This window comes from Leptopilina heterotoma, unplaced genomic scaffold, assembly GCF_015476425.1.
Source record: "Leptopilina heterotoma isolate Lh14 unplaced genomic scaffold, ASM1547642v1 Lhet_45, whole genome shotgun sequence".
In the NCBI taxonomy this organism is placed as follows: Eukaryota; Metazoa; Arthropoda; class Insecta; order Hymenoptera; family Figitidae; genus Leptopilina; species Leptopilina heterotoma.
In genome coordinates, this window is record NW_025111086.1 from 2,920,824 (window position 1) to 2,935,015 (window position 14,192).

The following is a 14,192-nucleotide window of genomic DNA, read 5'->3' on the forward strand; positions in this document are numbered from 1 at the left end:
TTGTTGGTAAAATTTACTAATTCGAGTTTAGAGAGTTATAATTTATTTATTTAATAATAATATTAATCAAAAAAATAATTAATATAAAATAATACATAAATAATTAATATTAAAAAGTTAATTATCAATTGATTATTAATATCAATTATTATAGTTAATAATGAATTATTTAGGTGATTCGTAATTAATTATTAATTTTAATACACAATATTATTATTATTTTAATTAACTAAAAATAATTTCCCTAATACACAAAAAAATATAGAATAAAAAGTTGCAAACACTTTCAATAAATTAAAAATAATTTTTATAAATAACAATTCATGAATAAATATGAAGTTTTTATTTTAAGTCACAAGCTTCTTTCAAAATAAATTACCATAAATATAAGAAACATGGATTCAATCTCGTTTGAAATTTTTCCGAGTGATAGGCAATCAGGAAATTAAATTTGTCAGACTAATAAATCTTCCCTATGATTTTTACAGTACGAATAAAGAAGAGAAAAAAATGCTATAAAATTATTATTTCCGCAATGTATATAATTAAAATCGAAGGAATAGTTAAAGTTCAAGATTTTGACCTAGAAACAACTATACTTCTTCTTTTACCTTCTTCTTCATTTTTCTTAATTTTATTGCAAAAATTTTTATGGGGCTAATGAATAATGGCCAATACTTTCCATATTAACTGCTTTTTTTTCGTTTTCCTTACTTTTCTGTTTTTTTTTTGTATTAAAAAAAGAATGTATTAAAAAAAACAATAATAAATTCAGTGGAAAAAGTATAGAAAATATGAAATTTATTTAGATCTAGATTTTATTTTCAAATTAGTTCCATTTTATTATTACTTTACAAATTATAATTTATAATTTTATTAATATTATTTTTAACTTTGCGATTATAGTTCCAAATTACAATTTATAATCGTATTGATTTTTCTCTTAAACTTTACGATTATAATTAGAAATTATCATTTTTAATTGTATGAATTTAATTTGCAAATTTATTACAGTTATAAATTATAATTTATAATTATACAACTTATTTTCAGCCAAAGTTTGCTTTTTTCTTTCCTGACACTTCTTTGATAATTTTTCTTTTCAAATATTTTCAATTTTAAAAGTGGTGAAATTCTAATTTTTGAGCAATTCCTGTAAAATTTTATTCAAGTGAAATTCTAATTTAATGTTTCGAACACTAAACAATAGGAAAAATTAATTTAAAGAACGGTTTTGAATTAAAAACGAAATCATTATTTTTTCAAGAGAAATTTAGAAATTAATTTACTTTCCATAATTTTCTGCTAATAAATTAATTCTTTTTTCAAGATAACATTTTTGTTCGAAAAAAATGTGATTATTTTTGTAACATTTATTTGAGTGTAAAATAATTCAAAGATTTTTATTGAAATATTTGGAAATAATTAAATTCTTTAGGGGAATTTAATTAAAATCTTATTGAAAGTAATTGACTTCTTGCAAAGAATTTTATTAAAATTATGGAGAATAATTTAATTTATTTATAAGAGAATTTTATTATTTTATAAAAATAATTGAATTTTTGATAAGAATTTTTAAAATTATATTGAAAATAATTGAAGTCATAGAGAATTTTATCAAAATTTTCGCAAATAATTTAATTGTTTCGAAGAATTATAATAAAAGTTTTAAAAACAATTGAATTCCAACGAGAAATTCAGTTGAAATTGTTTTGAAAAGAATTGAATTTTTATAAAAAATTTTTATCAAATTCTTTAAAATTAATTAAATTAATTAGATTGTTTCGAAAAATTTTATTAAAACTGTTCTGAAAATTAAATTTTTATAAAAAATATTATCTAACTTTTTCAAAATAATTGTATTCTTTGAAAGTAAAATTCGTCTATTATTTTTTTATAAAAGCAATTCAATCCCTGTAAAAAGTTTTATTATTCATTGAAAATAATTAAATTATTGCGAAGAAATTTATAAAAAAAATTGTAAATAAGAGAATTCATATGAAATTGAGGACAATTTTTGAAAATAATTGAAATTTTGACAAAAATTTTATTAAAAATTTTGAAAAAATAAAATTTTGCTAAGAATTTTATTAAAAGTTTTGAAAAAATAAAATTTTGCCAAGAATTTTATAAAATTTTTTTTAAATAATTGAATTTTGGAATGGAATTTGATTATTTTTGAAAATAATTAAATTTTTGAAAAGAATTTGATTAGTTTTGAAAATAATTGAATTTATGGAATCATTTATAATTTTTCTAAAATTAAATTTTATTTTACTGTTTTGGAGTAAAATTAGTCTATTATTTTTTTATGAAAACAATTCAATCCCAGTAAAAAATTGTATTATTTGTTCAAAATAATTAAATTATTGCGAAGTGATCTATAAAAAAATTGTAAATAATAGAATTCATATGAAATTGAGGAAAACTTTTGAAAATAATTGAAATTTTGACAATAATTTTAATAAAAATTTTGAAAAAATTGAATTTTGCCAAGAATTTTATTAAAAATTTAAAAAATAATTGAATTTTTGAAAATAATGTGATTATGTTTGAAAATAATTGAATTTTTGATAAGAATTTGATTATTTTTGAAAATAATTGAATTTATGCAATCATTTTTAATTTTTTTCAAAATTCAATTTTTTTTAGTGTTTTTGAGTAAAATTCGCCTATAATTTTTTTATGAAAACAATTTAATCCCTGTAAAAAATTTTATTATTTGTTAAAAATAATTAAATTATTGCGAAGTGATTTATTAAAAAAATTGTAAATAGTTTCATATAAAATTAAGGAAAACTCAAAAATAATTTAAATTTTGACAAAAATTTTATTAAAAATTTTAAAAAAATTTAATTTTGCCAAGATTTTTATTAAAAATTTAAAAAATAATTGAATTTTGGAAAAGAATGTGAGATTATTTTTGAAAATATAATTGAATTTTGGAAAAGAATTTGATTATTTTGGAAAATAATTGAATTTATGAAATTATTTATAATTTTTCCAAAATTCAATTTTTTTAGTGTTTTTGAGTAAAACTTGTCTATAAATCCACTATTTTTAATAATTAATTAAATATATATTAAAAAATTTAACAAATTTTAGAAGAATTTGAATTTATTAAAGTTTTTAAAAATCCAAGCATTTAACATCTTCTTGCTTATAATAATTTTTACTTTTATTTTCAAAATCTAATTTAATATGAAAATGAAAATTTTTTTAAATTACGTTTATGTATACATAAATATAATTAAAAATTATGTTTATAATTAGCGCGCCTTATTTTAGCTAATAATTAATTAATCGTTAATTAGCTACTAAATACTATTAATTTTTTATTTATTTAATTTCAATATTGCGCGGACAATAAAAATTATGTTTAATCAATTAATAATTAATTGTTGATTATTAGTTATTATTTATTGATAATAATGAAATTTTCAGACGAAAAGAAATTTAGTTCAGTAATTATTTAAATTTTAAAGTTCTTTTCTTTTCTTTTTTTTTCTTGAAATGCATAAAAGAAGTGGAATTTCAGTTTAATGGGAATTTTTTCTTTATAATTCACAGAAAGAAGTGATTACTTCTGGAGGAATTCCAGGATACAGGTTCACACCGCCGAAAGATGTCTTCGCGTCCGCTGAAAGAATGGAGTCGAATAAATGTTTTTGTCCAGCAGGTCCTCCCTGTGCTCCTGAGGGAACATTCAATGTCTCACTATGTCAATATGAATCACCTGTTCTTCTTAGTTTTCCACATTTTTATCTTGGTAAGAATGCAATTTTTTTTTATCTATAATTTTATTTTCACGAATTATTTTCTTTTCTTCGCAAAACAGAAATCGTAATTTTTATTTATTAATTTATTAATTATTCAATTAATTTATTATTCAATTAATTACTTATTTAATTAATTATTTTATTTATTGTTTATTTATTAATTTATTTAATATTTTTTTTAATATAGCTATTTTTATTTATTTATTTATTTTTTAATTTATTTTTATTTTATTTATTGTAGTTATAATAAAAATATTATTTAAATTTACAGTAGGATAAATGGATTAATATTTAAATTCAATTATATCGTTAATTTTTCTTTTATAAGGGAGGAGTCATTGATGTGAATAAACAATAAAATATAAGGAAAAGAATCGCGTGCGTATCTGAAGCGGAAATTGCAGTTCGTAGACGCGTAAAATTATCTCTCGTATGGCTTTCGTAATCTGGATGCATTTCCGATTTCACAAAAATTCCCCACTCTTCTATTTTAATGTGACTTTATAATTTACAATTATTCTCTTCAAAAGACCTATTTTTCTTTTTTTAGGAAACAATCATGACGCGTGAGAGAATGCGAATTGATTGTCTCACGAATACTCTCCTTTTGTGTGACGAGAATTTTTTTTTCTCATGTAAGAAGATTTTAATAACTTTTCCCTTTTATCACATATTACGACTCTTGTAAAGACACTGTTTTTTTTTCTTTATTCTTTTTTTTTATTTGCCTCTATTTTATATATTACTTAATATATTATTTAATTAATTTTTAATATTTTTTCTAGTTGAAAAAAAAGGAATAATTTCAAAAATAGAAAGAGTGGGCAAAAAAATGTAACAAAAATTTTGAACCAAAAATATTTTTTTTCGTTTATTTTAATAATGTGATGAATTATTCATTGTGTTTTGGAATAATGTAATTTTATTAAGAGATGCAAATTGAGAGGTTTATTTGTTCACATAAGGATTATATTCTCATATTTGCGAACAAATTACGAAAGTCACGTTATTACGGAGGAAATCCCTCGACAAGAGATAAAAGAAGAAGAAGAATAAAAAAAAATAAAATAAATAACTTTCTAAAATCTCAAATGTACTTCATGTTTTAAACATGAATCTCTTAAGAATTATTTCAGATGTTCCAGTTTTTCTTTTTGTTACAAGTTGACAGTCCGCGCATATTAACTTCATGACGTTTCACTTATTTGCAATTATTTCATATTTTATTTTTGAGATTATTTTTTCAATTCAATTACAGGATTGCCATAGAAATCAGGGATTTTTATTCAAAGCACTTGAAAAAAATTAAATTTTTAGAATTCATAAGAAAATTCCAATTTTTAATTTCTTTTTTGTTTTTGTATTCAAATAATTGAATTCTCGTACAATTTTTTAATAAAAATTGATTTAAAAATGAATTCTAGATAAAATTTCAGATAATTGAATAATAAAAGCATTATAGCACAAAATTTGAGAAATAATTGAATTTTTGAGAAGTTAGGAATAATTTCAGAAATTCAATTATTTTCAAATGTAATAAAAATTGTTCGCAAAAATTCAATTATGGTCCAAAATTTTTTTTAAATTCTCGTAAAAAATTCAATTATTTTTGTAAATAACAAAATTCTTCTCCGAAATTCAATTATTTTCAATAATTTTAATAAAAATTCTTGACAAAATTAAAGGAATTCAATTATTTATAAATTTTTTCAGAATAATTCAATTATTTTCATAAATATAATAAAATTCATTCCAAAAATTCAATTATGTCACAAAATTTTTAGAAATTCTTCTAAAAAATACAATTATCTTTTTTAAATAATAAAATTTTTCTCCAAAATTCAAGTATTTTCAAAATTTTTAATAAATTTCTTGGTTAATTTAAATTATTTTCAAAAATTTTCCTCAATTTCATGATTTTCAATATCTACTATTTTAATAAAGTTTCCCAAAAGAATTCAATTATTTAAAACAAATTTTAATAAAAATTCTAATATTATTCAATTATTTTTATAAATAATAAAATTTTTCCCAAAAATTCAATTATGTTCATACAATTTTTTTAAATTCTCAAAAATTTTAATAAAATTCTTAGCAATATTTCAATTTAAAATTTTTTCTAAGAATTCAATTATTTTGAAAAGTAATAAAATTTTTATTAAAAATTTAATTATTTTTTAATAAAATTTTATTTAAATTCGTCGACAGAATTTAATTACTTCAAAATTTGTTAATTAAATTCTTCATGAGAATTCAATTTTAAGAAACATTCAATTATTCCCTAAATTATTTATTTTTGTCTTTAAATAATTGAATTATCGTAGAATGTTTTTTTAAGAAAAATTGACTTAAAAATGAATTTTAGTTAATATTTTAGATATTTGACTATTAAAATTATTGTGGGATAAATTTTTAGATAATTGAATTTTGAAAAGATTTTTGAAATTAAAATCTTTGAAAATTTTGAATTTTTCTTACTTTTAAGCTTTTAACAGACAATTCTGTAGAATTAATTTTTTTTGAAAAATCCAATTTTTTAATTGGATTTTTTTAAAATTATTTAAAGTTTTTTATTTTCTAATAAATATTTAATTGAAGAATTATCGAATAATCTAAATTTTTTCGTAAAATTGAATTGTAAACAAATAGGATTTGAAAATTCTCAAATAAGAACTTTTTCAAAAATTATTAAAAATAATTGATTTAAAGAAGAATTTAGTTAAAAATTCTTATAAAGTTGAATTTGAATTTTTTGAAGAATTTTAATTTCTATGGAAAAATAATAATGATTAAATATTTTTTCAGAAATGAAGTTATTGATGTTCAAATAATTTTTGCAATTTATTAAAAAATAAAAATAAAATTAATTAATTTAATTAAATTATAAAAATAAATTAATAAATTAATAGATTATTAAATTAAATTAATTAAAATAAAAGTATATCATTTTTTTTTAATTATCTAATCATTTTTAGAGTGAATCATAATAAATTCTTTAGTTTCAGGGAAAAAGTCAAAATTTTTGTCTGGAAATCAGGGAAAAACAAATTTAAATTTTTGTGTCAACCTTGAATTATTATACAATTTGAATATCGAATTTAATTAATAAATTGAATTACTAGCAAATAAATATTTGATAGTTTGTAATAATAATTATTCTAAATTATAAATTAGTTCAAGTAAATTTCTTTTTTCGCTAATTCGTAATATAATTTTTAGCTGATCCTGCACTGCGAGAAGCAGTAATTGGTGTGTCTCCGCCCGACGCTGAGAAGCATCAACTTTTTATTGATGTCCAACCAAAAATGGGAACTGCACTGAGGGCAAGGGCCCGTGTTCAAATAAATTTAGCCGTAAGCCAAGTGAGGGACATCAAGCAGGTCGCTAACTTCCCTGATATCATCTTTCCCATTATGTGGTTTGAGGATGTAAGTAAAAAAAGGAGAATTAAACAAGAAGTGCATTTTTTAAATTTTTCTCCCAAAAAAAAAAAAATATCTTTAAAATTTACTTCTGAAAGCCAAAAAGAAGAGGAAATTTTCTGTTTCTTTATGGAATATTTTTATCAACTGTAATATTTTTGTTTTGAATATTTTTTTCTTTTTTGATTTGTAATATATATTATTTTTTGGTTGTGAATCTAAAAATTATTTACACTTGAAATATTTTTAAAAATGAAAATAAAAAAAGAAGCAAGAAGCTGGATGAACTCTGTGAGCTCGGTGTCAGTTTCTGAGAACGAAAAACTTGTTTTCAAGTATAGTTGAGGTTGAGTAATAGTGAATTCCCATCATGTGCAGATGATAAAAATCATCGAGAGAGCGATGGATTGCATTGCAAGTTGGCTTGTGATCTTAAATTTTAATTATATGCAGACCAGCAAACAATTTTCAGTGGTTTTAATTTTGCTATTTAATTTTTGAATATTTAATTTCTCCATATAGAGAAATTTCCCTATAGAGAAATTTTCCGTCTTCTATATGATTTCAATGTAGAACTTTTTATTTTTCATCATTTTTTCTATAGTGAAAGGAGAAAATAATTTTTTTTTTTTGAAATTTTCCTCTTTATTTTGCCTAATTTTTATTTTCCTAAATTTTTGAAACTTTATTTATAAAAATAAAGTTGCTACAAATCTAGAAAAAAGGTAAAAACTGGAAAAAATTAACTGTTTAAAATTTATAAAAAAATTCTGAATTTTTATGACTTTTTCTTTGCCTCATAAACTATGAAATTACTACGAACTCTAAAAAACCTTCAATTTTTTCTATTTCTGACAATAATTATAAAACACAATTTTCGTAAAATTTTCAAAAAAAAAATTATTTATTTTAGAAGATTTGTATAAAATTCTTCGCAAGAAGTAAATTATTTCTATAAATAATGAAATTCTTCTCAGAAAATTAATTATTTTTAAGAATTTTAACAAAATTCGCAGGATTTTAATTATTTTTTATACAATTTTGAATGAATTACTCGTCAAATTCAATTATTATTAAAAATTCTTCGAAAGAATTCAATTATTAGGATAAAAAAATTTAATAAAATTCATTGCAAATATTCTTTCATTTTCATAAATAATGAAATTTTTGCAGGAATTCAATTAATTGAAACACAATTTTCATAAAATTTTTCGAAAAAAATCAAGTAATTTAAAAGATTTTCATAAAATTCTTAGCAAGAATTCAATTATTTTTATAAATAATGAAATTCTTCTTAGAAATTCAATTCTTTTTAAAAATTTTAATAAAATTCGTTGCTAAATTCAATTATTTTTATAACTAATATAAATCATCGCAGGATTTCAATTATTTTTTATACAATTTTAAATGAATTAATCGTCAAATTCAATTATTACGATAAAAAAAATTTAATAAAATTTATTGCAAACATTCAATAATTTTTATAAATAATAAAATTTTCACAGGAATTCTTTTTAAAAATTTTTAATAAAATTCGTGGCTAAATTCAATTATATTTATAACTAATATAAATCATCGCAGGATTTCAATTATTTTTTATACAATTTTAAATAAATTAATCGTCAAATTCAATTATTTTTTTAAATTCTTCGAAAGAATTCAATTATTAGGATAAAAAAAAATTTAATAAAATTTTTTGCAAACATTCAATAATTTTCATAATTAATAAAGTTTTCACAGGAATTCAATTAATTGAAACACAATTTTCATGAAATTTTTCGAAAAAAATCAATTAATTAAAAAGATTTTTATAAAATTTATTCTTCGCAAGAATTCAACTATTTTTATAAATAATGAAATTCTTCTCAGAAATTTGATTATTTTTAAACATTTTAAAATTCTTCTTAGGAATTCAATTATTTTTAAACATTTTAATAAAATTTGTTGAAAGAATTCAATTATTTTCATAAATAATAAAATCATTCGGAGGAAGTCTATTATTTTCATATATAACAATATTCATCACAAGAATTCAATTATTTTCAAAACTAATAAAATTCCTACTATATTTAGGAATTTTAATAAAATTCATTGCAAAGTTTCTATTATTTTCAAAAATTTGTCTTAGTTCAACAATTTGTATATCTATTATTTTAATAAAATTTCCAAAAAGAATTCAATTATTTAAAGAAAATTCTGACAAAATTCTACACGAATATTCAATTATTTTCTAAAATAATGAAAATTTCACAGGAATTCAATTATTAAAAATAGAATTTGCATGAATTTTTTCCAAAAAATATCAATTGTTGAAAACTTTTTTATAAAATTCTTCGCAATAATTCAATTATTTTCATAAATAATAAAACTCATTACAGAATTTCAATTATTTTTAATAATTGAAATTAATTATTTTTTATTTAATTAATTTAATTTTTAATAATAAATTTTTTTAATTCTTAAAAATCTTATTAAAATTCTTCGAAGGAATTAAATGATTTAATAATTTGTTGATAAAATTATTAGAATTAGAATTCAATTTTAATTCAATTATTCATGATAAATTATCTATGTTTGTATTTAATTAATTCAATTCTCGAAGAATTTTCTATTGAAAATTGATTTAAAAATTAATTTCAGTAAAAATTTTAGATAATAACTGAATTTTGGAGAATTTACTAATAATTGCAATCTTTAGAAATAATTGAATTTTGTAAAGGTTTCAAATGAAAATGTTTGAAAATCTAAATTTTTACTTTTAATTATAGTGTTTAACACTAACACTATAATTAAAAGTACATGATTTTTATACTTGTAATTAAAAATTCTATGGGACTAATTTTCTTGAAAAAGCTTAATCGAAATTTTTTAAAATCATTTCAAATTTTTATTTTCTAATGTTTATTTAATTGAAGAATTTCCGAATAATCGAAATTTCACGTAAAATTGAATTGTAAGCAAATGGACTTAAAAATTATCAAATAAGAATTTTTTTAAAAATTATTTAAAATAATTGATTTAAAGGAGAATTTTATTTAAAAATTGTAGAAAATAATAATTCAATTGACATGATGAAAATAATTTTGAATAATTTGCAGTAACAATATTCTTATAATATGAAATAATAATTTTATCACTCGGCCATCTTCATGTTTTATAATAAATAATAATATTTTTATCAGTTATTGAATTTCAAAAGGTTTTGAATTTGAAATTTAAAAAAAAAATTTTTTCTATATAAAACTAATAATTATTGAAATTTTTTTTTAAAATTAAGTTCTTGATGTTTTTGAATAATTTTACTTTTGAAGAAATTTGTAAAGAAATGTAATAGAACATTTTTTTGTGTATTCAATAATTTTTAGAGTTAATCAGAATATTCTTTGGGGTCAGGGAAAAAGTCAAAATCAGTCAGGAAAAAGTCTGGGAAAAACAAAATTAAATTTTTGTGATAACCCTGAAAATTGTTCTTCGTGGAAATTTTTTAAAAAATAACGACAATGGAATGAAAAATAATGCAATTAAAAATTTACTTATTTAAATTATTTTTTCAATTTCTAATTCACAAAGTGATTTTTTTTTACAGAAAAATACTACCAAAAATATCGTTGTTCTTTGAACGTTTAAATCGTTTGAAATATTAATTTCTGGTTAATTTAGTTTTTTTTTTGTTTTTTCTGTTTTTTTTTTTTTTTGGTTAATGAATGAAATTAAATATCGAAATTAATTTTTCCAGGGTATCGACGAACTGCCTAAGGAAGTTATCTCACTGATCAGATTGGCAGTCGAACTTCCGCCAGTCGCAAGAGCTGCGCTTTGCGGTGCAATGGGCATTATTGGTCTGATTATTCTCGTGGGAGCATTATTCTGTCTCGCGAGGGCGGCAAAACGTCAGGAAAAATTACATCTCACGACACCATTGCCATCGAGTGCCACAAAAAATGATCAACTAAATCCAGCCTTCCAGAATCCAAAATAGAATGTCTGAAATTAAAAAAAAAAAATTTTTTTTCAGCAAAGAAAATGAGAAAGAAAAAAAAAATCTGATCCTCAAGAAAAGGTGATGATCAAATTTTTGAGAATATATGCGTTTAAATTCCGAGAATTCTGCGCGAGGCACCAAAGCACGATCTCAAAGAGCTTTTTAACGACAGCGATCTTCGCTCTGCTTTTTATTTCGCTGTCATAAAATTTGGCGCTTTTTTTGTATTTATTTATTTTTTTGTCTCTTGTTTTTTTTTGACATTTTTTGTTTTTGTCTTCTTCTTTTTATCTTTTTTCACTGTTTTTGTTTGTTTTACCTTTTTTCGTCTTCTTTTTATCTTTTTTTCACTGTTTTTGCTTGTTTTATCTTTTTTCGTCTTCTTTTTACCTTTTTTTGTCTTCTTTTTATTTTTTTTAGTCTTCTTTTTATTTTTTTCACTTTTTTGTCTTCTTTTTTATCTTTTTTTGTTTTTAGATCTTTTTTATCTTCTTTTCATCTTTTTTAACTTCTTTTTTTTATTTTTTGTCTCCTTTTTTATCTTTTTTCAATTTTTTTTCGTCTTTTTTTTTATTTTCAAGCCGAATGGAACGAACGAGAGTCCTTCGGCAGTTTTCTTGGTCTGCGATTACCGGTCGAACCGGTGCTTGTTGGACTAATTTCTTTCATTTTACCCCGCGCATATTTATATTACACGTAACGTCATTGGCGCCTCGCGGTTAAATTTACCCCTTTCGTCTCTCTCCTTCTCTCTTTCTTTTTCTTGTACCCGTATCATGTAGCCTACATGACGTGATATTTATTTTTCCCCCTTCTTCTCTCCAAGTCGTTTATTCGGAAGGACCTGCTCATATCACCCGATATTATTTTTTTCGTCCTCCAATGAACGGCTTTTTCTGTGTGAAGATTTTTTGTTTTTACTTTTTCTTGAGACTGAATCTTCAATGTCGCATCATTTGAATTCACTGAAAAATTTTGTCGTTTCAAGTCAGATTTCATGTGGGGAATTTTTTTTTTCTCTGAGAAACTTTATTTCGATGAAAGGAGAATTTTGTAAATTTTTTTTTTTGATAAAAAATTAAAATTAGAAAAATATTTCTACAATACCAAAAAAAAAAAGTCTAAAAATTTAATCGTTGTTGTTAAAAATTTCTAGTAAAACTAGCGGAAAATTTTAATTCTCTGAAAGAAAGTTTATGAAACGAAATTATGTGAATTCAAAAAAAAAGTTCCACAGAAATCTGATTTAGATACAAGGAAAAATGTAAATAATTTGTTTATTGAGAAGTAAATATAAAATTATTTAAAAATATTATAAATAAATTTAAAAAAATATTTATATAGGATTTTGTGTAAAGATATTAAAAGATCAAAATGAGGAATTAATCTAAAGAGACCGTGACATTTTTTTATTATTAATTTATTCATTTCCGAAAAAAGTTTTTTAGATAGATTTTTTTTATTAATTATGTATATATACGTGAAATTTGATTAAGACACAAATGAATAACGATTTTATTATTTTACATAATTTTTATTTACGAAAAAAAAAGAAAAAAATAATTTCTCTGTTAAAAAAATGTATTTTAAACTATTTAATTTTATTTATTTTGCACATCACTGAAGAAACAATTGCTCAAATATTTTATAGGTTCTCCGAATGCTCATCTATTAACGTGCCTAATTTTTTTCAATTAGTTAATTTATTCTGAAAAAAAATTCAAGCACTGCAATTTTTGTATAAATATAAAAATATGAAAAGTCAATAATAATTTATGAAATTATGAAAATCCTTATGAAAGTTAATAATAATTTATGAAATTATGAAAAACTTTATAAAAGTTAATAATTATTTTTAATAATAGAAAGTAAATATTAATTCGAAACAAAAATTAATTAAACGAATAAAAGCCTAATTAAATCAGAAAAGGGGAAAAAAATACTCGAAGCAAAAATTAATATAAATTTAATACACAAAGACACAAAAAATAAATAGAAATTGTTCTCGTTTTAAATACCAGTTTAATTATTATTAAAATATTTTAGAAAAAAAAGTTGTTGTTGCTTTTTACAAAAATTTATAATACACATATGAAATTAGTTTCTTATAGGAAATAATTGATATATAAACAAAAAAATAATAAAGTGAAAAGGAATTTATGATGCAACATTTAAGCATTCATTCTCAATGCAGAAGGAAAATTGATTCTAAAATAATGGATTATAAAGACACTAAGAGCGTAAAAACAATATCTTTTAAATTAAAAAAAAAAACCAAATTAGGAAAATTATTATATTATAGGATAAGTAATTGTCAATGAATGATTATATTTGTGCAGCCATCATATTTAGTTGGACAATTCTAGAATTTGTAATCAATAATAATTATAATTAATAATTAACAATAAATACAATTTCAATTAATTTAATTAATTATAATTATTATTGAGTCTAATTCTAAATTAGTAATTAGTTTAATGTAATGATAATTGATAATTATTATGATTAGTAAATAATCGTAAATTATAATTCTTTTAGTAAATAATTATTTTAGAAAATAATTATTTTAACTATAATTATAATCATAACTAATAATAATTATAATTACTATTAATTAGAATTATAGTTAATTATAATTGTTATAATTAATTATAATTGTTAATTACAATTTTTAATTATAATTATTAATTAACATTGTTATTATATAAAAAATTGTAAATATAAACAGTCCGTAATTTCTATTAAAATATAAGAAAAATCTTCTTTTCTTTTAAGACCACTTTTTGATCTTTCAATAATAAACTGAATATTTTATCATTGCGCTGCACGCGAAAAAAACATGGAATAAAAAATAAAACTAGATTCATGCATTTACAAGAATCTGAAGGACAACCGGTTTTTACACTCCTTTCGGTTAACAAAGATTTGACTCTTGAACCCCAAAAAGGAAAAAAAGACAATATTTTAATTGGAACAACTTTAGAAAATTAATCAATCGATCATTAGAGA

The 14,192-nt window shown here is 20.2% G+C and overlaps 1 protein-coding gene across 2 annotated transcripts in view; it reads left to right on the forward strand.

Moving 5' to 3' along the window:
- LOC122507095 (scavenger receptor class B member 1) overlaps positions 1 to 11,382 on the forward strand; it is a 46,014-nt gene extending 34,632 nt beyond the window's left edge. For both annotated transcript variants that reach the window (XM_043619618.1, XM_043619617.1), the window contains exons 5-7: positions 3,571 to 3,769; positions 6,999 to 7,207; positions 10,938 to 11,382. In XM_043619618.1, coding sequence (XP_043475553.1) covers positions 3,571 to 3,769; positions 6,999 to 7,207; positions 10,938 to 11,180 — 651 coding nt within the window. In that variant the 3' untranslated portion in view covers positions 11,181 to 11,382. The remainder of the gene's footprint in view (positions 1 to 3,570; positions 3,770 to 6,998; positions 7,208 to 10,937) is intronic.
- Positions 11,383 to 14,192: the final 2,810 nt, after the last annotated feature.